The sequence below is a fragment of the Fulmarus glacialis genome, unplaced genomic scaffold, assembly GCF_000690835.1.
Source record: "Fulmarus glacialis isolate BGI_N327 unplaced genomic scaffold, ASM69083v1 scaffold8135, whole genome shotgun sequence".
NCBI lineage: Eukaryota > Metazoa > Chordata > Aves > Procellariiformes > Procellariidae > Fulmarus > Fulmarus glacialis.
This window is the reverse complement of record NW_009213576.1, coordinates 13,715-41,130: the sequence shown is the minus strand read 5'-3', so window position 1 is coordinate 41,130 and position 27,416 is coordinate 13,715. Positions and strand designations below refer to the sequence as shown.

At 39.7% G+C, this 27,416-nt stretch overlaps 1 protein-coding gene across 1 annotated transcript; it reads left to right on the top strand.

The window, feature by feature from the left end:
* Positions 1-2,476: 2,476 nt before the first annotated feature.
* Positions 2,477-21,056, top strand: GALNT15 (polypeptide N-acetylgalactosaminyltransferase 15; the record flags this gene model as incomplete). Its single annotated transcript, XM_009578227.1, has 9 exons — positions 2,477-2,643; positions 3,351-3,555; positions 11,936-12,103; positions 12,694-12,811; positions 13,589-13,783; positions 17,471-17,602; positions 18,680-18,781; positions 19,607-19,747; positions 20,689-21,056. Coding segments are annotated over 9 exons (1,375 nt in total), but the record flags the coding sequence as incomplete, so codon positions are not given.
* Positions 21,057-27,416: the final 6,360 nt, after the last annotated feature.

Genomic DNA, 27,416 nt, shown 5'->3' with positions numbered 1-27,416 from the left:
TGAGTGTCAAACATATCCAGGCAAACAGAAACTCACAAGCTGTCTAAAAAGGTTTTAATTTTCACTACAAAAGCATTCCTTCCACTTGAGTGATGTTGGGAGTTGAATGTCAGTGAGACGTTTTCTTGAAGGTGGGTAGGAGTCCCCATCAGCAGTGCCTTTGCCGTGTCAGAATTGCTCTCCTGTTCGTTGCTCCTTGTGATGATTCCTTATTTTTCACAAATTGGATTAAATCACTATGTCTCATATCAGTCACAGCCCTGACTTTTTGAAATGCCGATTTATGATGGACAGTCTATGAAACTGCTCCAAATTACAGGGAAGGTATTTCTGTATACTAGTACTCTTTCACATTTTTCTGAAGATTAGATATCTATATTGCAAGTCTTTGCCAATCTCCATGGCAACTAAACACTCGCCACCTAGGCTATATATTCAAGTACAGTTATTTTCAATTGTTTTCCAATTAAGATTCCACAACAACGTTATTTTCTTGCTATAACCCCAGTACTAGCAACAAGACATTGTAGTATTATGGTGCAAAATATAGGTGCTTATAGCTGTACTGAATGTTCCTGGTTGGGAGCTGCCTGGTAGTAAAAGGACTGCATCAGATCTTCACTTTTCTTAATCACCTCTAGATTCTCCTGCCTGAAAATACAAACACCGCCAAGTCATGAGAGTATCCTTTTCTCCATTCTGCTGAAAATGGAAACAATTATCCCATATGGAATTGTGAAATAACAGCATTGTTGATTACAGAAAATTAGTGAACCAAGGACAACATAGATTCATTACGATGTAAAAATCATCAAGAAAATTCATCTCTCTATACAAAAAGATATTAATGTGAAATATTATAAACTATAATAAATTATTATAATTGTGCTCATTTAAAACTTATATTCCCAGAAGTGTATCTATAATATTCATTTATTTGTATTTGTTATTAAATCATTCAGACTATGGATTCTCTTAAGTGATAAGCAGCTTTGTGTCTGGATAGTGTCTAGCATCATAGGGCCTCAGTCCATGAATAGAAGCACTAAGTAAAATGCATAGCAATATTAAAATGATATCCCCTACATGAGCTTCTGCTGAGTAGCTAATTGTTTAACAACCACTGTAAAATCTGTATGATGATTTGCCTGGCAATACAAAAATGCTGAAATAACAATGGGCCACATTCAGCCAATTCTGTAATTCCTTGAAGAAGTTCTTGCTGCTAGAGATTAAATGAGTTAGGAAACAGAATGATTGCTCCTCAGGAAATGAAAAGATTTTAAAATGTGTTTTCTAATGTAAGCAAAGCAGATATATAGGCACAGTCTTTGCATCTCTACAACGGGCATTTGCAGGCCTTTTCTGGAAAAAGTGCATCCTCATGCCAGTATAGTGTGTCCTGTCTCTCTGAACCAAGACCGGTAAATCAGAAAACACTTTTTGTTGTGAATGCGATTTGTAGATCCATTACTTACATTAATGAAACAGCCATTGTTTGACAAAGGTTTATAGTTTTCATATACAGTTTCTGTAAGGATGAATAGGAAGTGATTTTCATTCTTAAACGCTTGAGTTGTCAAAGCAACACCTAATTCACAGTAATTTTGATGGAAGTTTTTTCAATGTCATGGGTGAAATCTTGGCCTCATGGAAAACTGAGGAGCCGTGGGCCCCAGCTGGCACTCTGGAGCATCTCTAGAAATGCCATACAGTGACCCATGCAGCCAGGTGTCTTGCAGTAGATTGTGTCAATACCTGGAGTTGTAAAGTAAATAGCAGAAAATGGCATAAAGATAATCTACCCAGCTGGGAGCCTCATTCATCAGTGATTTGTTTTCATCGAAAAAAGCAACCTGTACAAACTTTATAGGGAAAATACATTTACTTTCTTAAATGTATCTACATTTGTTTTCATTGCCCATGTAAGGATCCATTTCTTTCCTGTACAGGAATGAGATGTTGGCTTCATTCACTGGTCAGGCAGTCCACAGGTATACCGATCTGTTGCGCAGATGAGTTATTTTACTTGTTAGTCTTAAAGGTACTGCATTTCAGTTTACTCTTTTCTGTGTTACTTGAGAAAATGTGGAAATTGGTGGAGGCTAACTGACCTGCCTTATCCCTCTCTCTGCTTTGCTCTGTCTAATTGTCTTCAGTTTCTCTTTCTTTGCCTTCTGGACCATTTCTGTTGAGCTGTGTATTTTCAGGCAGCCAGAGCAGAAAAAAGTATCCCAGAATACGGCAAAACATTCCTATTTTTGCATTTTAATTTTTATAATGCCATTCCCATGTTTTCACTTTGTATTCCAGTCTTGGACGCCTTAATGCTTCCTTTGCTTCATTAGAAGTAAGCTGATATCTTAAAGTGCTTTCCATCCCTGAAGATTTAGGTGTAGCTTACAACTTCGCTCTGAGAGACAAGTAGCCAGTTGTACCAGTGTTTCTAGTGTCTCCCTCATTTGATCCCATGCAGGTGCCTACAGCAAGAATATGACTCCAGTCTGCCTACTGCTAGTGTCATCATCTGTTTCCATGACGAAGCGTGGTCTACTCTGCTGAGAACCGTGCACAGCATTATGGACACAGCCCCGAAGGCCTCCCTCAAGGATATCATCCTAGTTGACGACCTCAGCCAGCAAGGTAGCTCCCATTTCTCTGTGCATGAGCTCTTTCTTCCAAAGGTTCAGGGAAGAAACTGCTCCTCCAAAAAGTGCGTGAGGAAAGTAGAAGGCAAAGAGGACCCTCAGGAAAAGAGCTAAGCAGTGCCCTGAGCTGGCTGCCAGGTTTCACTCTTCCATCCCTAGAATTCAGCTTAGCTTTTCAACTTTGAAATACGTTTCTTTTTTCCCCATCATTTCCAATCACTCTGAACTTTCTTACTTTAAAATAAGAACACAGTATGCAAATCTTAGCCTACCCACTGGACCAGATCTGCTGTAATAATTTCCAGACTTGGACTTTGGCTGAAGAATAGAGTGGAAAACTCCACATTGCTAAAGTAGTCCAAAGCGCTTGGGAAAGCCAAACACCTGTAGTATCTCACTCTGATCTGTGCCTTTTATGAGATGATGAGAGCATCCACCTTTTGCTGAAAACAGGAGAGGAAGCTATTAAGTTTCCCACAGGAATAGCTTCACACCTAGTGAATCTCAGTTTCCATTAGTCTCTACTTCTCTTTGACATTATGCTGCTGTGGGAATATTTGGAACATGGCCTACTTGGCCATGTAAAACAAATGCCCCCAAAACATTTTACCAGCAAGAAGTAGCATCTCCTACTACCTGTCGCTTTTCTATAACAGCTTGAATCAAAGTTAAAACATTTCAGTGACCTTCTGTTTTTGACAGGGCCCCTGAAGTCAGCTCTGAGTGAATACATCTCTAAGCTGGATGGTGTGAAACTCATCCGGAGCAACAAGAGGCTTGGAGTCATCCGAGGTCGGATGCTAGGAGCTGCACGGGCAACCGGGGAAGTGCTCGTCTTCATGGATTCACACTGCGAGTGTCAGAAGGGCTGGCTGGAACCCCTCCTAGCCAGACTGTCCACCAACCGGTAAATATCCCCGTGACCTCTGAGCTGCCTGCATATGCTAATTTCTGCTGAAAGAGATGTACTTGGAAAGGTTTGGGTATTTTTTTTATCCTCTCTTTGTTACCTTCTTCCTTCTGGTCACATTGCTTTTATTTTCTACCTTATCACCTCATGCATCACTCTGATATGTGGGAAGCAGGATAGGGCACACAGCTGATAACCCTCACTTCACACACAGTATCATTGAAATGTCAGAGTTTGTATCCAGTTAGAGCTATAAGAAGGCTTCCTGGTGGTCTGAATTAAAAAGGTTGCAGTCTCAAGCTGTTTGGAAATTGGCAAACATCCACCAGAAAAACTACTGCAAGAGTCCATTATTTTTACTTTTTAACTGTCTCAGTCATGAAGCCAAGGATAAAATGCTTTGTCCTCCTGAGCCAGTTCGGCTACATAGCAATGTCACCTGTACTGTCTCTGTTCCACAGAAAAAATAGACTTTCTGGGCAGCCTAGACAGTTCTAGCTAATCACAGGTCCTTTTACTGACACCAAACTGACAGAGGAAGATACAGATTCATATTTTCTGAGTCTTTCATGTTTAGGTTAGTGCTTAGGCCTGCTCTCTAATGTACAGCTGAGCTCATCTATGCAGTCCCCAAGTCCTTCAAAGAGATTAAATCACTGAAAATGTTTCAAGAATTACATGGCAGTAAATCCTTTATTAAAGGGATTTTCCTGAAAGAAAAATTTGTACATTAACTTGTCTATCATTACGCATAAGCCACTTGGGAAAAAATGAATAATTGCTTGAGGGGGTAAAAGAAAAAATACATCTTTAAAACTCTTACCAGACCGTTCAATAGTCATACTAAAGACCTTCAAAGGCTGTTCCGAGGCACTGGAACAAGCTGCTTTTATGGCTGATTATGTTTGCTTATAAGAGAATTAATTTGAGTTTTTAGAAGTGATTACATCATTCGGATGAAAACATTAAAAATACTGCAAGCAAGAGTAATGCTGCCCTAGGATGTCAGGAATATTCTTTTCTAAAAGATCCTCCTTGGAAAAGCAGATTATTTTTTGTCTGCTGACTTATTAGATGATTTATTATGAATATACTTTATGATTCTTCTGCCTTGAGCTGTAGTACGTTGTTGATGTTCATGCAAAACTCCTATCTGTATCAATTGGCCAGTCCTTATTCAAGGTTGTATTGCTGAAATTAAGAGAGTTACAAAAAGTCTCAGAGAAGAGCTATAGTGAAGGGAGAATTACAATGGCAAGAGAGAAGTTAGGACCCCACTACAATTGTAGTGATTCACTATCAAAAATTATCCCTGCTAAGGGAATGCAAAGCCACCAAGCCTACTATAGCTCTAAGGTTTATGTAGCGCTGTCACCAGGGGGTGAGAAAGGGATTCTCTTCCCCTGTAGGGCTCATACGCTCATTCATTCCTCCAGGACAGCAGAATTTAACACTGAGTTAGCTAACGGCTAATTGGATCCATGGAGCAAAGGTAGAAGGATGTTTGGATAATAGTATGGTCTAAACCATCCCTTTCTATATGCTGTATCTGTCACTGTGTCTGACCCTGGAAGCTTTGTCACTGCTAGTGTGGAGAACCTGTGCCATTCTCCAGTGCACAGGGAAGACACGCTCTTAGGCATCTGGCAATCACTTTCCCTTGCTGTCCTTCTTTCCCCAGCTGAAGAATGATGATAATAACACTGATCTGATAAGGAAGTTAATTCATGATTTTTCCCAAATTGCTTGTAATGTTTGAATGGAGATCACTGTGGAAATGTAAAGCATTAGCATAGTCAACTTGGCTTCATTTAGCAGTTGAGGAGCTGTTAAATTGAATCATGTGCACTCCCTGAGACTACCCAAATGAGGAAAGTAGAGCGAAAAAAAGCTTACAGTGACTGGTGAAATATCCATCATTCCTCTTCTTAATGTACCAATCAAGCTGCAACTCATGCACTTTTGCTAGAGTGACAGGATAGGAAAACACTTAAATTACCTAGAGTGAGTGAGTAAGTTGTTTGCTGGCAAGGAAAAATGCAGCCTTTCCAAAGCTCAAACCTTTGCAGGAGCTTAGCAGAGCTGGAGGGAGATTTTAACTTTGAAAATTGTGATTAAGCCTAATTTTCTAGACTCCTGATCAGATCTACCACTATTATTGTGACCTGTCTTAGAGTGATGGCAAGAGATCCTTGCCCAAACTGAGACCTCACTGTGAGTTGAACATACTCACGAAAAGGGAGATGCCCCCAGTTCTGAGTAGCCTGCGGTAATGACGGACAGAACAAACACAAGAAAAATTATCCCAATGTTACAGGTATGGAAATATTTGACAGATATTTGACTTGCTCTGGGTGATGACATTTCATCTCCCTACGTGATGGTTTTATTCACTAACCCAATCAAAATTATTTTCCCCAAAAGTATTGAGTCTTTCTAAAGTCATTACACATGCATTTATGGGCACCTTGATTGGGACTAGTTCTGCGAACCATACCTAATAAATTGACTGGGAAGCTGTGCATCAGCTTAGTGTATCACCTAGAGAATGGTTCAGCGGTTTGTAAAGCATCCCTTGACATTTTGATTATTCAAGGATGAATACCGTAAGCACCTGGACAACATTAGAAAACTAGATGAGATGCCCCACAAATCATTTAATTTGACAACTGTTTGTGTTCCAGGATAATTCCAGGTGAATAGCATGGTGCATAGTAATGCAGATGTGCAATTATTACAGTCATCTTTTGAGGGGGTTGCCTTTTCCAGGAGACTGCAGGAGATGGCTGCCATTTTGTATTCGGTCCAAAGGCAGTGAAAGGCAAAGGGGGCATATAATGAAACCTTGAAAAGGTTGTTCCTTTAACCTAAAAACTGTGACCATCATGCTGAAGCAGGATGATTTTTTAAAAAAAGATCCAAAATGTGGTTCCTGAGAATACTGCATGAAAGCAAAATAAGCCTTGATTATATCCTTGACAAGGAATTCCACTTCTTAAAAAGGCATGGGCCCCATAACCGTGGCAGAGGGGTGACTTGCAAGGGAGTAGCTTGCCCTTAGGACCTTTCCCCTGCTCCTCGTTGCAAGGGCTGTTTAGCTCTGTGCTGGTGCACTGCCTGTACCACAGCTCAAACATTACATTAGGAAACAGAAACCTGTGATATTATTACAAGAAGCCTATCTAGTTTCTGAAATTCAAAGTGCCTCTACTTAGCACCGTGATTCTAGGTCACTAATCTTTAATGAAAATGCTGTTAAACAGAATAAGAAATGAACATAGCAGTGGAAAGGCATCTCATCCACTGTTTGCTCCCATTCAGGAGTGAATGGGAGCCTCTGCTTGTAGACACAGGAATTCTGCTGTCCAGAAGATTTCTGTGTAGTTCTAGTTTTACGGTAATACGCTAGAGAGAAGGGAAATATTTTGCACTAAAGTTGAACAGCTCCTTCATCTCTTTTCATCTGATTCTCCACTTCTCAGTGGCCCATACCCCAGCTTTTCGAGCTACCAAATACATAAGCCATCTGTTTTTTACCTTCTCACAGGCTCAGGGAAGCATGATCTTATCCATTAAGAGCGCACAGAACCCCAGCATCTGAGCATGTATTTCCGTGCTACTCTCCTTGTTTTGAAAACTGTCCATATACTTCACATATAACAGCCTGCTTCCTGGGACTCCTCTTTTTGCCTGATTCTTTTATATCCTCCATTTGTCAATAACACTCATTTCAAATTCAGTAAATTAATGTTCAGCATTTACATGGCATGTTATGTGAAGATACGCTATCTCTTTACAATCTTTCACAGCTGATCAGAATCAGTAGGTGACCTATTTTAAAGAAGTTGAGGTAAAGAAACTGAAGACAAGAATCTAAAGCCAAAAGCAAGTATTACTGCCAAAAGTAGGAGCAATGAGGATTTAGGCACGATTCATGCTACAGTGCCCTGACTGTCCAGTGTAAAAAGGTATTGGTCGCTCCTACAGATTTTGCTACCCCACATACAAATTTGAGTATTTTAACAAAAAAGACAAGTTCAAAAGATTTTTTTTTTAAATAAAGCATTCCCTTAGCACTCTATCTAGCAGATAGTTGAAGTATATGTTTAGTGCTTAGCATATGAGTAGTCCATCAATTCAAGGAGACTGTTCATATGCCCTAAGTTAGTCTGGAGTAGGTCTGTAAGGCAGTATTTAAGTAATCCTTCATACCATAGCTTTACCATTCCTGATCACTGCATTTTATCTTTTTATTAACCCTATCTAATTTCAAATGTTGTGCATTACTATTTTCCTGAAGACTTCAGCCAGCCAGCAAGGTGCTTTCAGTGAAAATGCCACGTGCTGTGGAACCAGTTTGGGTTCTCAGTTACTTGCTGAAGTTTAGACTACGTGCAGAGCCAGAGAACTTGGACTGCCTGGATTTCCTAGCTATCTAATTTTTGCAGGGAATGATCCACTCTGAAACTGGTTGAGGAAAATACATCATTTTCATGTTTGTTTTCTTTTGTTCCTCCTTATTTAAAGGGGGACTTAAACAGATTAAAATCTGTTCCCTTCCCAGCAAAAGGCAGTATAAATCAATAAAAAGCACTTTCAAAAAACAGTGTATCTAAAACTTCAAAACAGATGTGTTAATTAAATCTTCCTCTCCTCATGTTACTTATTCTAAAAATAGAAAAGAACATAATGTCCATGGTGACTGTAAAGGGTCATGGGAAGACATTTCATTCGCAATTGTACTTGGTTGAGAAATCCCAAACCAGGAAATTGTTCTTGTTTGGGTTGCTCTTTTTCATGAATTGTGACCTTTTGTAGTTCATGTGTGTTCCAAGCATTTGAAATATTCACAAATTAGTCAAACAGTTCAAAGCCTTGCTGCTAGTTGTATTTGAATTTCCTGTTTTTTCCTTTCCTTGGATTCCACAGAGTAAAATTAGCAATAGTTTGCCAGTGTGTGTTTCATTTCAAAGTGCTGAGAGGCTGCTGACTGCCTGCCAGTTACCCAGTTAAAACCAAAAAGAATAGCTAAGAACATCTTCCAGCTTTCAATTACCTTCTGCTGTAAATTTGCATTTAGAACCACACAAACATCAAACCTTCAGTAAATATGCAGAAAACAGATCTTTTATTAAAAAAGCATTAATACCAAAAGATAGGTAAAACACTGCTTGATTAAGATTAAAATTGGACATTGACCAGTTTTCACACAAGATAAAGTTACTGGATTCCTCTATTTCAGATCAGAAAGACACTCCCAATATTTAGTTTTAAGAAGGTGTGTTTCTATTGGTTTCAGCAGAGCTACACCAGTTTATACTAGGTGAAGATCTAGCATTACACCTACAAACATACTCTTCAAAACTATTAATCTTGGCATTCTGAAAGAGCTACTAGAGTAATAGCACTAAAACACAGTTGTCAGTTTGTACTGTATAATTTTGTGGGAAAGGAGATTTGATTTTATTTTGTTCTGGTTTATTGTTGAATTTAGCCAGGGTAGAATGTGACCTATCCGGTGAGATATTTTCAGCTGTCTTAAACACTGTAATTTTCCATGTCATAATTTGCAGATAGTTTGGCTAATTGCTTGGTCTCCAAACCATCAGAATCCATTACATCACTGCAGGTATTTTTCTTGAATGGCATTGAAGAATCAATGCCCTATAACAAGCAAAGCAAAAGCATGCATTAAAATAAAGGATTATTTCAACAAGAACTACTACTGTGGTGCTTACTCTTAGGAGCAATTGCACTGATGCTAGAAGCATCATTGGAGTTTGCAGTTTTACAGTGGTAACAAATTTAAGGTGGATCCAAAAAGAAGGACAAGTTTTAAATGGCTGAAATGATAGGAAAATGTAGGATAGTCTGAAATGTCTGGATTATCTGATCCAGAATATATCTGATCTACAATATATCTGAGTGTAACTGAGTATCTGCATTGTCTCTGTCTGAACTATCTTGGATATGCACATGTGGTCTAGTCTTCATGGTCAAGGTTTTTTGAATGGTTTAGTCTACATTGCCTCCTCTGGCTTCCACTCAAATACGCCCTCCTGATATTTCCCTCTTGACTCTGAAATTGTAAAATAAACTACCCTGGGGTCATTAGTTCCTCAGTCCTGTCTGGATGAGAATGGATAAACAAGTAGCAATAGATAGCGTGCATTTCAGCAAGTAGCAACAAACTGAGGTGGGAAGTATAGAACTTCAACTACACTCCTAACTAGACAGTTGTCAGAGATACTCGTACACTGGAAAATGCAGCAGGCTGTAGAAATTACAATTACAGTGACTTTTCATTTTTTGAAGTTTAGTCGTATAAAATCCATTTAACTTGTTAGATGGATTTTTCTCAGCATATCAAAGAAAAAACACCTGTTTGTGTGAGTCTGTCAGGACACTACCTTTTAGTAACTTCCAGAAGCAGTTAGTTTCCTTTTCATGCTGTTAGTGAGTAAAGGTTAAATACAGCTTTCAGTAAAAAGGCTTCTGCTGGCTTGAGTTTGAGGGGGTTGCTCCAGTCCTGGATACCCCTGGATGTATCACAGTATCATTTCTTTCCGTTTCTTCTTGAGTCCTGTGGGAGAATGACAGCAAATTGCTGCCTTAATGTATATGCCTACAAATGTTGCAGGTGACCATAAAATTTTCTCATCTATTTGTAAACCCATTGCTTGTTTCTAAGAGTGCCTATTATTACATACTACAAAGGCTGGTTTTACACCTGAATGGAGAAATATAATCACTTCTCTATTTTAAATCTTTCTGCCTTTAGCTCATCATAGGGCAGTCTGCTCTTATTAGAAAACAAAGGAATAACTGAGTCATTTTAACGCTATTCTCTGCATAGTTCATCTTCATACAATTAATTGACAATCAGTAATTTCTGTTTCTCCATGGGCTTCTAAAATTCTCTACAGGAAATGGCAGCTGTGGTAAAACAAAGTTTGGAGTTTCCCTCCACCCTGATACTGAAAAAACATTACGCTAGTGATTGTAAAGGCAGAGAAGATATGTGAAGATTACATTAACATCACCCAGAGCTACCATCTTCCTCAGCTGGTTCTGGTCTCTGCTATGGAAAAGTACAAAGGGCTCACTGCATTGGAGACTTCTGAGATGTCCTTTCTTCATTGATAGTATTATGTTTTAAGCGTATTTCTCTCCAGAGTGATCTGTACATATAAATCTTTAGGAGAGGATATAACATATAAATCTTTAGGATAGGAGATAAAACCTTCTACTTTTTGCCCCAAAATTGACCATTTCATTTCTCTCTCTCTGTTTTAACAGGAAGTTATTAGAGCTACTCCAGAATAATTTCCTATATGGATACTCTTACTGTAGAACAAGAGTAATTTTTTCCAGTGTACTTTAATCCCTAGTTACTGATTTTTCTCAAGAGGAACTTCTGTCTATAGGCAAGCCCTTACACTGAGACCAGAGGCTATCCTTTTTGCATAACAGAGAAGAAATGGATAATGTTCTTCTTCAACACTTTTTTTCCTGCAGTCCCTAATACCATTGCATTTATCCTCTGAAAATTTCCAAATGTGATACGTCATTGACCTGGAAGCAAGGAACACTGATGGTTCTTCTGAACTACCAGTTAATTCCAAGATGATGTACAAGCACACTGTGAAATACCGTGACATGTTTGCCCATTAGACATTTGGGGAAATGTCTAACACCTCTTCTCAGACTAACCCAAATTTAACTCAAGTTAGAAATGAATTGGAGGATTGCTGCTTATGGTGCAATGGCTCTGTTCTGGCTCTTAAAAGTAGATTCCACACTGTAACAGTGCATTTGCAAGAGCATTTTAAGCTTGTGATAAAATACAAACAGAAACTGGTTTATGAACTCGGTGATAAATGTTTTTGCAAAACAACCAGGAGAACAAAATAAGGATAAGTGCACTCTTCATTGGCCTGAAGTGACAAACTCATGAGGTGTGTGGAACATCTACAGGAAAATCAAAGGATGGTAAAGTGTGTGAGGCCAAAATCATCTTTTGCTGTAAACTTTGCGTCCATGCAGAGCCTGTAACATCAGAGGTTGGGGCCTCTGTGTGGAATAGCGTAATAAGAATAGCGTGTGGATGCTTAACTCACAGCAAAATCCTGAATAGCTTTAAATGACAATGCAAGATACAGGTTATCAATAAATTATTGATCTTTAGATTCCTCTCTGCAGCTCAGTATTCCCATACACTGAGCACCTGAGCTTCTATCAGCAGGGAAAATAAGGACACTCAACATTTAGAGGAGTGCTTGTGCTTTACAGTGTCAAAGAGGAGAACCACTGTTTACAGAGTAGTGAATTTAATTTGTGCTTTGGCTTTGAAAATAAATGATATTGTCTTTTTCAGAAACAGTGTCGTCTCCCCTGTCATAGATGTCATAGACTGGAAGACTTTTCAGTACTATCACTCTGTGGGCCTGCATCGAGGTGTTTTTGATTGGAAACTAGATTTTCATTGGGAACCAATGCCAGAGCGTGAAGAGAAGGTACGACAGTCTCCCGTCAGCCCCATCAGGTAACAGTCCATCAGCCAATATGCCTCCACTCAGCTCAGCAGCAAAACTGTACCATTTGGGTCATCTTCCAGCTTCCAGAAGAGAGACATGGTTACTTGCATATGCTTGGTCAACATTTTTTGAAGGGATCGGTTTTTGGTTTACACTGAGTTTGTTTGGCCTTTAGTAATCATTCTAACTAGGTTGCAGTCATACTTTCAACATGACAAATATTTTCCACACATTGACACAACTAGTACACAACCTGACCAGACAAGGTAAAGCAAAAGATGGATCATACAGAGTTAAAAGAGATGTCTTCACCATGATCTGTTTGTCTGTTGTTGTGGGTGTACATGTGTGTAACGTTTCCCACTGTTCTGAGCCTTATTTGGTAATTCAGCTCTTGGCTCCCTTGCCCAGGCAAATCCTAGAATTAGGTTCCAGTTGTTCTTTCTTTTGGTTAGATAATCAATTAATTCAAGCTTATATGGAGTAGTATTCAATCATTTTGTAATACTACCTCTGTGGAAATGGTGGGATTTTCACCATTCACATAATTCCCTATCCAAAACTCAAGGTGTTTACTTCCAAACTGTTTTCTACACAGGAGTCCTGTAGTAGCTGGTGCAGTGGTGGCCGTGGATCGACATTACTTCCAAAACACTGGAGCTTATGATTCTGACATGACCATGTGGGGAGCAGAAAATCTGGAGCTATCTATAAGGGTAAGAACCTTAATTAAAACATCAAGCTGTGGTAATAACTATCGGGCTTTTAAGGAACCTGAATGAAAAGGCAAGAAGCAATTTATAAAAGCAGTTAACTGCAGAACTTGGGGTATGGAGATTATCACTTTCCTCGCAGAAATCTATCCCCACGCTCCGTGATCTGTCAGGACTATACAAGAACATGCAGCTGCTGTGAGTTAGGAGCATTATGTCAGGAGAAGGAAGTTTCACTGGCTATCACTATCTGCCTGAGGACAGAGTCACTGGTTTCAGCACCTTTTGAAAGCTGCCGCTTCTTTTTTAGCATATAACATGCACCAAGGGGAGAGTAGCTTTATTTCTTTGCGTAGTTTTAATACCAAATTGTTTATATAAAATTGTTTGCATTGATTTTTGCTGAATACAAAGAATAACTGATATTAAAAAGCAATGAAAATTGCAGACACAAAGGGTATAGAGTCTTTAATGTGCCAGACAAAAGAAGGTGTGGCCCCAGGTCTCTTCACTGCACTATTTGTGCACAGAAAAACATAAAAGCATATAAATAAGCATACTGGGTCAAATCAAAGGTCTGTCTTGCCCAGTATCTTCTCTGTGTCTCTGTGTCTGTGGGGAACAGTGTATGAAGAAACACATAATAATGCTCTTGCTGTTTCCAGCAATGTGCAGATTAGGATTTCCTGAGGCAGAGTCTGTAGTAAAGGAGCTTCTCCTTTTTAGATAAAGGTAATCTAAATAAGGTAATCTCTTTTTGTGCTTTCACCCGTGTTTCAGACCTGGCTCTGTGGTGGCTCTGTAGAAGTTATTCCATGCTCCCGAGTTGGGCATGTCTATCGAAATCACTTTCCCCGTGCTTTCTCCTATGAAGAGGCCATTGTGAGGAACAAAATCCGAATAGCAGAGACCTGGCTGGGCTCTTTTAAAGAGAACTTCTACAAGCACGACACAGTGGCTTTCTTAATCAGCAAGGTAAACACATCTGTAGTGGTTTGTTTCTGAGAGAAGGAGTGTGTGTTGAGGTAGGTGAAGGCGGTGGCATAGGGGTGGGGGTGTCTGTGTGCAGTCAAACATTCAATGTGCATGGTGCTGGGGATAGTCTTTTTATGAAACATTCCAGTGGAAGAGCTGTCAGATCAGGAAGGAAAGAGAGAAACTTGTGCCTAGGAGTTGTTTGCTGAAGTTATCAAATCTCTTAGAGTATGACTCCTTTTCCAAATGACTCCTTCTTCAGCTTGCCTAACAAGCTGTGATTTATTTTTCCGCCGATAGTACATGGAAGGTTGCAGTGCCTCTGAAGTGGAAGCTAGTAGCACTGTGTGCTCAAAGGGCCCTCCTAGAGGATTCATTCTTTGTTACTAAAGGTCTTCCTCCTGTGATTCATGAGGATATGCAGTAATAGTCACGGGCATTTGGCAAAGCGTGGTGTCTCTCCTACTGGAAGGGAACATATCTGAGTGGTCTAGTGACAAAAAAGATGATTTTTTCTCCTGAACTGACAGATGTCCCGGAGCAACTGTCTGTGACTGAGAACGTCAGATCTCAACATAGCCACTATTTACAAGTTAATTTTTCGTTAGAAACATCGCACAGGCAGCAGTCCGACCTCCAGGGATTTGGATTCCCAGCAGCCTGTACGCTGAGACAGGCTTGCAGCCAGGTGTGTGGCGTAGCCCTGGCATGCGGCCACACTTGAACTGTCTACAGCCTACACACCATTCAACAACTACAGAACCGCCACACTTGTTTTGAAGCCACTGTATAATCCATTGCAGATCAGGATCAGTCAAAGGACTGTATATCCCGTGTATTACAAACCAGTGGATGTTTGTTTATTGGGAGTCATGCGGCTGTGGTTAATGTCATTAATGTTTTTAATGTTAAGTTTTTAATAATGTGAAGTTGTTAATATTGCTGCAGTTCTCAGGAATTCTCTGGCTCCAATACCTTTTCTTGCAATGATATCCTCTCCTACAAGGCAGTGGACAAACTTGTGAGCAGTTGTGAATGAAAACATGTCATTCATCTTGTTCATTTAACAATGCCATACTTTTAAGAAGAATAACATTCACTGAAAACAGTTCGGCAGAGCATGGGTAGGTGCTGTGCAACGTTTCCCATTCAGTTTTGCTCTTGCATTTCAGTCCTGCATGCCTCAGCCATTGCAGTGCTGGCCATTGTCTCAGACAGCCAGATCCAGCAGGAGCTGTACTGTAGTGGGGAGACGAAAAGGGCTGTGCGTTGGCGTGGCTTCTTTGCTGTCACCTAGTCTGACCTCCTTACGCTCCACTCGTGGATCTGCCTCTCCAGTCAGCCTGCTGTGCTAATCCTAGAGTCTGAAACTATCGTGTTTCTTTTTTTATTCTAAAAAGCTTCTCCCTCCTTGTCTGTGTTGTAGGTTTGAACTCCACTGGCCAGAAGTTTGTCAATTGACTCACAAGGGTTACAGCCATGTCACTGAAAGGAGGACACTAGGCCAAGTCTTTTAAGATGGGCAGTTAGGTCCTTAAATCATTTAATAATTTCCTGAAGGCCTTTCTTGTCAACTCAGAAGCAATTTTCTGTACTAAAAGCTACAACCACCAATGATACAGTTTACTAGCTGTAAGCACCATGACCTTTTGCCTGAGACTTTATTTCAGCCAGAATACTTTTAGTACTTCTAAGTATGATGCTCCTTCAAATGATCAATTTTACGATCTCTGTGCTCAGCATACCATAGCATAAAAGGCCCTTTTCTCTCTTCCTTTCTTTCACAGCCAATATTTTCAGTATGTAAGTGCAGCGGGGTGTTATTGAAAAGGCACAAGCAAGCAATGACATTATTGCTGCTCAGCTGCAGATGGGTCCTGCGGGGATTTATCGCACTGAGGGGGTGAGCGGAGCCACCTATTGGCCACTACAAAAATGTCCGTGAGCCTTCACCGCCCACATTGCCCACTGCAGAAAATAACTAGTGACACCCGTTTAGGTTGCTTTATGAGCCTTCACATTTTATGGTCTGAACCGCATCCTGCACGGGATGCCTGTGGTGTGAGCATTAATGCAGATGAATAAGGCTCTTCCCAGCGCTCTACTATTTCAGCCACCGTCTCTTTTTCTCCTTTTCTTGTGTGGTTTGTTTATTTAATTTACAAGCACGGTTTCCTTTCAAATTGGTTTACAGGGATAATGACTTTCTTTACATTTTTTACACCATTTATTCGGCATCAAATGCAGGCTGTAACTAGTACAACAAAATGAGATTTACTGCCATCGCCTTCTTCAGCCAAAGCAGAGTCTCGTGAGAAACATCTCTTTTTAGGGGAAGCATTTTACTTCTCTATTTCCCTTTTCCAAGAAAACCTCTTGGGGACAGGTTTGTTTGGTGCTGAATTGCTGAATTTTGTTGTTATGCTTATTAAATCTAAGACTGATACTGAACTATGAGTTTCTCTTTAACGTATTGCAACTGTTGAGCTTTGCCTGTGCAGCTTACAGGGGCTGGCAAACAGTGCCACATGGCATGACTGATCCCTGCCTTTAGAAACTGATACCTTTCCCTTCATCTCCAAGGCCCTTCATTTGTCAGTGTTTTCCAGGCATGTCACAAAGTCCTTTTTTCTTTCTTATGGATGCAGAGAAATAGCTGGTTTGAGGAAAAGTTATTTACAGGCAATTCTTTGCTTTTGTTACCAATTTTAATTTCTGACGTAGGAATCCAAAACTGCATTTTTAAAAAGTAGAAACGTGAAGGGGGAGATCTACTGCTGGCAAGAATGAGGAGAGAGACTCTTAAGAGTGGTGAGATATTTTTAGTATTTGGGCACTGAGAGATTTAGAAAAGTGTTTTGTGTGGTTTTGAAACTGAAGGATTAGACACTTACCTGCTTAGAGGTTTTCAGAACCCTGTTAGCCATCTTCAGTGCTAAATACCCTGAAATAGTCAGACTGTCAGTCCTTTGCAGTGCACATGCCCGTAGCTGCACCAATGGTTGAAGGCACTCGTCTTTTTTCAGAATAGAGTTGCTACCAGGAAGGGTGAGAACTGATATTGTGTGTATATAATTCAAGAAAACACATAAATCATGGAAAAGGTTTTATGCCTTTATAGACGCAAAACACATTCACTTAATAGATTTAGTAAATGTCAGATAATAATGTGATAGACTATGTTTTGGGCTAAATTCTGTCATAACTTATATCCTCTGATCATGGAGGACTGACAATAACTGGGTAATTTGGGCTGTTAAAGGCCAGGAAATTGAATTTTGATCAGCGGGCCAAATTCTATACTGAATGATAACCTAATAAAATCCCACTGATTTCAGCACAACAAGTATCAAACTTGGCCCTGACTTTTTTAATTAAAAAGATGACAAAGACGGACTTATCTTGCAGTATAATAATGATTTTTAGAGGAAATACTTATTTTCACAGTATATGCTACTTCTGAAACATTTACTTCCATCACAATGCCAGACTATTTTAGCACAAAGTTGAAGGAAGGCTATAGCTGGTCCTCCTCCTTTGCGTACTCATGAGAGATATATATCAATATCTATAACATGCAGGATAGAAGAGGTGGTAGAAATAATTCCTGTGTAGTCATTTTCACTTCTAGCATCTCTAACACAAATACACTAGTAGCCTTGTTGTCCCTATGCTTTCTCCATAAAGGCAGAGAAGCCAGACTGCAGTGAGCGCCTTCAGCTACAGAAGAGACTGGGCTGTAGAGATTTCCAGTGGTTTGTATCAAATGTGTACCCTGAACTCTCCCAACCTAAAGACACACCAAGATTTTCTGGCAAGGTAAGAGAAAACATACTATAAAGAATGATGAGTGGTTTTGCATTGTTCAAAGACCCCAGTATCGCTTCCATGTACTAAGTACTCAGTAAGCATACAGTAAGAGGCTGTTCCTCCTTTGAAGCGTTTATTGTCCAAAACAAACAATGCAACAAGGATGGGAGGAGAAAGAAAAGGACAGAAGAGACAAACAGCTCCAAATTCTCACATGAACGTAGAAAGCCAGCCAGAAACTGAACCCAGGTTGTCTGACTGTTCAGTGTCACAGCTCAGAGGATCCTAACCTTAGGTTCTTTAGGTGCCATTAGTAAAGGAAAAGAATTGTGTTGCCTCATGTAGTTGGCAATCACAACAGCAGCTGAGATATCTCTGTGCTGACCCATGTGAATGAAGAGAAAAAAGCATTTCTTCAGTCCTGCACTTCCCCCAAGGGCAGAGGTGGTAGCAATAGCAGTTTCTTGGCTGACTGTGTACAGGAGGCAATATTCTCAATGTTTTTTTTTAAATCACATAAGTTGATAATTATGATTCATTAAAATATGAATGTATTCCAGGCAGCCTTACTGGAAGGGATTTTCCCCCAACAAGGCAACAAGGTCCACTAATTAAGTCACACTCTGGTATCTGTAGCCAGATTTTACTGTGTCCTTTTACTGTTTTGTCTGTTCTTCATTATCAAAGTTTGCTTGAGAAGAGCGTAAGAACTGAGTGTGGATCACAGGAATTGTCACATGTTTTTTTCTTCTGGTATATCTTGGGTTTTTTTCTGTCTACACTGTCCAGTTGAAGTGCAATTTTCCATTAGCATAAAAATTTTGACAGATTTCTTTTAACTATCATAATAGTTAAAACCAGAAGTGGGTATCTCAAACTTAAACAAAACTCACTGGGTAACACTGACCTTTGGTGAGACTCTGCCTTTTATATCAGATCAGTTTGCAAGATCAACATGCAAGATCTAGCCTGAATTATGAGCAAAACCATATATCATAAAGGGATACAATCACGAAAAAGTTAGCTGAAGGATTTTTTTTTTTGTATCTGATTGTGCTTTATTTCAGTATAAACCTTTACTTACAGCTTTACAATACTGGTGTTGGCTTCTGTGCAGATTACAGACCTGGAAGAGCCGTTGCAGAAGGCTCTATCGAACTCTCCCCTTGCAGTGACAGTCTCACCCAGGTATTGTATACTTGAAGTATATAGGCACTGTATCAGATCTAGGGAACCATCCAGAAGACAGTCACTCCAACATGTAAATGGCTGGGTTGACATTAACGGAAATACTGATGTGTTCAGAATTAGGCATGTGCTAAGGCGATGATGCCCACTCTTCTGCAGCTGAGTGTCATTGGAAAAATGGCAATGTTCCATGTGTCACTGAGGCCAGATACCCACACTTTGCTCCAGCAGACATCATTAAGTGCCTATTTGTTAGTATATTTGGTAGTGTCTGGAGAACAGAAAATATATAACAATTCTAGAATAATGGGGATGGGTTCCCCCATTAGTGCCTAAACTGCAGTCAAAGACAGGAGGGAAATTCATGTAGACTACCAAGCTGGCATTAGACTAGCAAGTTCATGCATTAAGAGAAGCCAAACCAATACAGACCGACTGCAGATATTTACTGCAAGTCCCAAGCAAGTTTTGCTGCTCACACTGAGTTCAGGGTGAGCTGTAGGCACATTTCTAACTGCAATGTGTGCGGACATTGTCAGAAACACCCTTCTGTTCAAATATTTATTAAACTAGAAAATTTTATTATAGGATGGGTTTACTTTATACATAATTACAGTCCACAAAGCCTTTCCTTAAGTAAATCGTTATGCCAGAATTAGCTAGCAGGGAAGATTGCTTTGCAGGGTCAAGGCTGTTGGGTCTCCGTCACTCACGTTTGGGTTGCATCTTAAGAAACACATACAGGAAATTATTTTTGGAATTAGCATTTAAAAATTAATTGGGATGTCCTTCCATCGTTGTTCAAACAAACCCTTCCTTTTCCAGCACTTTGAATATAACAGCATGAAGGAAATCCGGCTTGGTTCTGCTCCGCTGTTTTGCTTTGATGTCAGACACGGGAAGGTTATCCCTCAAAACTGTACACAGGAGACAGACAACAGCCACCAGCACTGGGATGTCCAGGAGGTCAGTAGTGACTCTGCTGTGAGGGGAAGGCAGCTGATGGTGACTGTGGGATCACTGGGTGATTGACAGGATTCTTGTGTGGGGAAGGGATGAGGTATTTGAAGGGCAAGTTTCACTTCTATACCATTTTCACCCAGGAAATTTAGGATGCCTCTTGCCCATTTACAGTCGATGTGAAATAAATTTAGTTAAAAAATACAAATTACAGGAATCCTACCTAAATTCATATGTCCTTGTTTTAACTGTTTGTCTTACTGGCCTTATAGGAATAGAATCAGAATCAGTGGTTGTGAAAATAAGAGCAGGGCAAATCTTTGCCCACTTCTTTTGGATAGAGCAAGGGTTTGGCAATCCTGAACCCTCCTAAATGACAGCCCTTTGGGAGTGAGGGAAACATTAAAATTCCTCCTGCATTGTAAGAGAAGAACAAACTTCCTATTAGAGGAATTCGGTATTATTCAGTGGACTTCACCCAGCAGAGCAGGAACTCCTCTACAAGGCTGAAAAATGTCATGCTCTAGGACAGCCTGGGAAAAGAGCAGTTACTGTAGTTGCAGGGATGCTGCAATCCTCTGGTACAGTTCCTACTGTAATTTGTTTTGATTCCTAAGGGAAGCACTAGTCCTTTTGAAATTTTGTGGCCTGTAGTACTGTAGTTGATGCTGATGTTAACCTGTACCCGTACGAAACAAATAGTGGTGGAAAAGAGATTTATTGAATTCTGCACCTACTAATCTTGTCAGCTTTGAAAGGAATTATGAATATTCACCATGCTCTGGGGTCAAAGCTAAACCTAGTCGTTATGTTTCAAAAATTTTGAACAACCAGTCATTACTGGTGATCTATTGTATTTAAAAAGTTTCAGAAACATGGCCCAGCTTTTACTGGAAATCTCTTATTTTTAATTTGTTCTTTTTTTCCCTTCTTCTCTCATCTTGTAGAATGGAATGATTGTCCATGTCCTTTCTGGCAAATGCATAGAGGCAGCGAAGAGTGAAGATGAGAAGGACTTGGTTTTGTGTGTATGTAACAAGAATGCAAATCAGGTGTGGCAATTTGAACGTTCCCATGTGCTACATCAGAGATGACTCACAGGTCTCTGTGGAGGTCAAGTCTCCAAAATTTAACATTACTTCTGTTGGGATTTAAGATACATTTCCTGCATGGACGAGAAAGATGTTTGTGTTTGCTCTAGCATGCAGGAAAGTTAGGAAAGTCTCTCCTTTGAAAGCCTGGCTCAAATAGTTGCCACCAATTCCTGGTTTATTCAGCTCTAGCTAGAATTTCTATTTATTCTGTGAAGTGGGGAATAAAGATACTGTGAGCATCAATAGATTCTCAACTCTACTATTGCAGAAGACAGTTAAGTTTGCCCTTTGAAGGAAACATGGAAAACTGGCTGCAGACAGCTTGTCTTTAACATATTCGGTGACTTCTGAGGATACAGGAAAACGAGTGTTTGTGAAACTTTAGAAACTGTAAAAGGAAGCCAGCCAAACCAGGATAAGTGTTTAGCCTTGTTTTACAGTGCACTTGACTCATATAAAACAAAGTAGGGTTTGTATGCATAAAAGTAGTAGATGATTTCACATGTAATAGCTAAAATTTAGGTTTCCAACTAGCCTGAGCCAAATTTCTACCCTCTATGAGATTGCATAGAGCATGAATTAGCACTTAATTAGGCACTAACTGCTCTAATTGACTTGGAATACCAACAGCCCTCAGTGTTTGGCACACCTTTCCTTAAATCCTTCGTCCATAGTTTAATTTGGATGGGAGAATGAGACTGAAATATTAACAGCTATTTTTTTGTTATATGAAATTTAAGAACAACTCTTCAGGAAAGTTTTGTGCAATATGGAAGATGATTGAACTAGATTAGAAAGAAGGATACCAACTTCCCTGCTTATTTTGAAATGGAAAGTAACAGTGACATCCATTTGCTCTTATAAAGCTATGGGATGAGCTTATTATTATTCCAGTGACAAAAGTGCTGGCTGAAAACAGCAAATGAAGGGAAACGGCAGGTTTCAACAGTGGCTACCTAGGACGAAAATACTGGTGCCTACTTCCACTTGCTTGCGGCCTGAGTTGTCGTTCACACTGTGAAAGTGAGTAAGTCTTTCACACTGCCAGTTGTAGCCAAGATGATCTTTTAGATTCTTCCTGTCGTGGGTCTCCAAGCTGATCCTCAAAAAACAGTAGCATACAAAATTTTCTAAACGAGCTTCTTCTGCAGAGCCTGCATCCCTGCTGACCTCCTGTCTCTCAAAGAAGTGAATGAGAGTTGAAGCTGGGTAACGAGAATGTTCTCATACAGTATGCACTAGCAAAGCAAACTTCTATCAGTATTTTGTTAGGGCACTTTCAATTTTGGAGTTAAAACCAATAATGATGATACTTTCCAAGAGCCTGCTAAGACAGAAGAACAAAGATTTGGGAGTCTTCCCACATCAGCACCACACCTGATTTATAGTATAAATCAGTCATAACGATATGTATTTATTAAAGGGGAAGGGCATCGTTAATGAAACTTAATTTTTTTTTTGAGATTTTTTTCAAGAGACAGAAAATTGGTTTTTTTGTAAAGTGTACAGCACATTGTTTAAACTTTAGAAAAAGGAAGGAATAACAAAATATTCTTCTCAGAGCCTTCCAGTCACCTGCTCTTGCTAAATCATAATAAATTGGTTTCAAGCATATAAAATTGGTTACAACAGAAGACACGAACAGCATTCTGTGTTGTGTTGTCCAAAACATTTCCCAGTGGGGTCTCTGTTTGCTTTGAGTGCTACAGATTCCACACCATGTTCAGGCATCACTCCAATTACCCTAATTACCACTTACTCTTTCTTTGATAGCATCAGAATCTAATACCATTTGCTGCTGTGTCATTTAAACCTGTGACATTCTTGAAAATGCTTCAACTTGCAGCTGAAAGGATGGTAGCAACTTCTTCCAGAACACCAAGTGATCCCTGATCATTGCCCAAATCTAGGGTTAGAAAAGAGAATTTCTAAAATTGCATAAAAGCTAAGTGAAATGCTGTTTTAGTGACATGTGATTCCTTTATTTTAAATTATAAGTATGCCAGATTTTTTAATTATGTATTATTTATTACATTTTGGACTCTACACTGGGAATATCATTCCTTCAGCATTTAGCTTAATGTTAAAAAAATGTGTATACAAATATGATAATTGATCACAAGTGGGATTTATCAGACAGAAGAATGAAAATATTTTTGGTTTAGAGAGGAAATGTTTGGAATTAAACTTAAGAGATGTGGACATCCTCATCTTATACTGCTTTTTAACATAATGATAAAAACCTAGAAAATAAGGTTTGCTGTAGATATATGTACAATAGGAAAATATGTTACATGATACCTCTTCCAACAACAAAATGAAAATATATGGTTCAGTACCATTTAAAAAACAATTGTTATTATACTTGTTGCTTTTAGTAACAGTGTAAATGTGTGTTTGGTTTCCAAGGGAACTAAACTCCAGAGCACAGGCCAGAAGGGAGCTGCAGTGTGGTCTAGGAGGTCTCAGTATGGGGACAGCCGGGGGACATGGATTGTGGGCCATACCGTGGAGCACACTTCCCTTTAATATACACATAGCCTGTCATTACACAAAAAAACCAAAGGGAGAACATCTATCCCCTGTTTTTCCTAGTTTCCTTCCAGTACGCCTTATAAATGGATTGGTTGGTTGCTATTTCCCCACTGTAGTCATTTACACTTTGCCCCTGTGGTTAGATCCATCAGCTAGACCCTTCTCCTCATGTAGGTTGTACAGGGGCTCAACAAAGGGTGTCTGCTAAGGGTGCTAGAGTGTTTTCCTTGTTTTTGCCCATCTTTCACTCAACACTAGCAGACAGCGATGCTCTGAGCATCACAAAACATGGAATTACTTTTAGCTCTGTATTTAGACAGGGACAACATTTCAGGTTCCTCTAATTCCCATTGACAGGAGAGAAACGTAAGAACAAAATGTTTCAGGCAAGAATGGAGTAGCAGTTTTAACTTTGAAGGCCTCTGAAGTAGGGCCTCAGGCAAGAGCCAAGGAATTCCAGCATAACACAAGTAAACATCTTACAGTCTAACTCCACCTGTTTCTTTGAATTTGGCAACCCGGGCATAATGAATGCTTTGAGCCAAACCCACCCATGAAGCTGAGCTAAGAGGTCAGATTCAAGAACAGGTCACCTTTCGGTTGACAACGCTTACTAAATAGCCTGGTTTATTCCTCTTCCAGCTAGCTGGAAATGGAAGAACATAAAGGCTTGAAGTATTATTCAACTTACTTTTAAACCTAGACCCAGTTGATGCAGTCGGTATTGGCCGAAGTTTGGGGTTTGTCCTGTTAGGTGAGGTGTCATCACTAACGCAGAGAAACAGAATGGCAGCATTTTTCTCCGTGTGTTAACCTGAAGTTTGAACAGGGGGAAGGTTAGAGCAACCTTTATGCTAAATCCTGTAGCACAGAAATGTTCACGGTATCCCTCAGTCCGCGTGTAAGTGCCTCCAGGTCCTCCCTTAGAGATGTTGATTGAGCTGTAATACTGTCTGCTTACTAAAATGCAATAGCTTCCATTACAGAAGGAACGGGGCTATGCTGAGGCAACCAAGACAAAAACAGTAACAGCCTGGATTTTAATAACAGCTGGAAGGTGACATGTGAGTGAGAGCTTTCAGGTTCTGCCTTTGTATCTCATTTTATCTCCAGCAGTTTGATTCAAATTACGAACATATTGGAAGAGAGTAAAAAAGGAGTGTTTTGCAAATACTGGTAACTTCTTGGCTCATGTTTTTAAGCTGTGCAACCTGCACACTTCTGCCTTGAATAAAGTATATCAGTGCACAGTGAAATGTTGTATTTTTATTCCTCTTCATTGTGATACGATTGGCTAATGCCTCTTTTTCCTCATGCTGCAGAATAGCTGGTCTGCAAAGAACCTTGTTGGAAAGCCTCCAGTGGCAATACCTTCATTTCGCCATCACCTAATCGTCTTACAGGAATGTACAGGAGGACTCTGCCTCCACTAACATCTGGGAGGGGGTTTGATTTTATAGTCCTTTGCCATAATTTCTATTGGTTTCAGTGGAAAGGTCTGAATGGGGACTACAGAAGGAGCGTCCCTGGAAAGCATGGTCTCCAGCACACCCTTCAGACAGCTCACAGCTGTTTCTTCACCAGGTGGCTTGGAAGGATGTACTAGAAAAACAATCTGGCTACATGACTTGGGGTAGCAGGCATAGCGTTTTTGCTGTCTTTCTAGCTGCAAATGGTGTTTTTTTGTAAAATGGCTATCCCACGTGGTGATTATTATGCATTAGACACACGGGATTGGATTCACCTCTGTTAACTGCAGCCACCTAAACAGTAGTCACAACTAAGCTAATTGTCTAGGCTTCTTCTACTGGTCAGCAGAGAACACTTCCAGAGGTAACATCTTTCTTTTCAAAGACTAGTATTTAAACAAGAGGGGTGAATCACTATCTAGAGATGCTTGCTTTCTCAACTGATTAGAGAGGGAGTCTTAATGATTAATTTAGATGGCATGTGTAGCTTTTAAACTGGAGTTAGGTAGAAGGAACATCATCCGAAAGGTACCCAGGCCAAAATCCCTTCCAGGAGCCCTTTTTCCGATTCCCCCCAGATCCGGCTTTAGGCACAGATAACAGCCAAGAACAAACTCCGTTGCTATCATCTGCAGTTTCCTCAAATAAGCTTACACCCAGTAGCACTTTTTTTTTCAAGATAGCTTCTTTGTTCACAACTGAGAGACCCCACTGTGTAGGATGCCGTGTTACAGCGTGACCTGGTCCCAAGGGAATAAGAATTTAAATTTTCAGAAAAGTCTCTGTAATATTTTGAAGATGTGAACTCTAATATTAATGATAAATCTTCTGTATCTTTCTGCTGAGTAGGCTAGAAAGTTACAGCAGAATTTTCATGATACAGAAAAGATATATGTGTCAGGATTGTTAGCAAGTTTCTTTTTAGCTTGAACCTAAGTTACATACAGACCAGAATAAAGGCTGAATGCATTACTCAGTTTCTAAGTAGCTACACAAATTACCTTTGTTAAAGTCCATGACTTTTGGTAATACTATCATGATGTTTATTCACACTAACAGTAATTTTTTGTGACAAATTGAGAAGACGGTGAAAATAACCCATTTTTAAAAATATGCATTATATAAAAATACTAAATATATTTTAAAATAATCTGAACTATTTTGTGCAATTATTCAAAAGATTGCTACCACAAATCTCCATTCTTTGCCATATATTTATTAGTCTCTCAGTCTTACAGCCTGACAAAAAATAATCTAATAATGTTATTTATATTGTTATAGGCATAAATGAGCTTTAAAGGATTACATCCTTTGGTATTACGTTTTTCACAGTATTTTTTCTTAACTGCTTAAGTTAGTATCCTGTTAGGTGAAAACTTTTTTTTTACAGTCTCTTTTTCATCATTTAATGCGACATTTACTTGAAAAATTTAATCGCCGATATGAAAGAAAATCAACTTGTACTTTGATGCATCAGGAGTTCATCTCTAAAGATTTTGAACATCAGATATTTATATCTGAGTACAAGCCATTGGGAGGCTGCTTCAAACACAGTGTATTCTGTCAATCACTCTTTATACATGTGGTTTGGGATTACTGAACAAACCAAAAGTGGTCAAAAGCTGTAAGCAAAAGCCTTTAACCCAAAACAGTCCTATGGAGAAGATAGTTCGTTGCATTAGCGTCTTCCTCTTTTCTCTGTCCCTTTTATTAGCGCACACTGCCTGCTTTGCCCGCTTAAGACACCAAGGGCCAAGCAGTGAACAAAGAGACAGTTTCATAATCAGAGTATTTCAAGTGGGCAGATGCATAAAACTCATCACGTGAATTAAAACTAAGCTTTGCAGTAAAATTCTCATTGGCCAAGTTGTGTATCTGAAACACTGGCTTTTTGTCTTCTTATCTAATTTGTGTATGTGTCATACCCACTGAAAACTCATCATCTGTGGTGCCAAGAGCCGTTTTAACTTACAAATCAGTCAACAAATCATATAGCCTGGAAGGCTGCTTAGTCTGACTGAGCAACGAATGCTTCCCAAGTTCATGAAGTTCAGCTGATGGATCACCAGCTGCCATAGCAAGCTCCCGGACGGTGGCCAGAGCTGCTTCTTCAGGGCAGTTTGCCATTGATTCCTTTATTTGCAGAAGCAAAGGAAACATTAATTTCCTAGTGTAACAAACAGCGGTCAGCCTGCAGTGTCTGCGTAGCTACGCACACGTACAACCTCAGGAACGGAGCCTGGTGCCGATGCTAAGGAAATAACTTTTAGTTTTAGATAAACAATGAGCAGTTTCAGCTCCAGTTCCTGCTGTGGGAACGACCTCCTGCGTGCAGCCCGTGACAGCGCTCTTAAGATTCCCTAGTGCCAAGAACAACTCTTACACCAGTGATGACAGGGAAGGGCGAAACAAAATAGGTCTTGACACTGAAAAATAACTTGATAAGCAAAATAAGTACAACGAGACCATAATTTGCTAATTACAAGAAAATATCCATCTTTTCTGAAAAATAGAGTCTTTTGTACATTTTAATTCAACATTAGACATTGTAACATGATGCTCAGGCTTGGCAGAGAG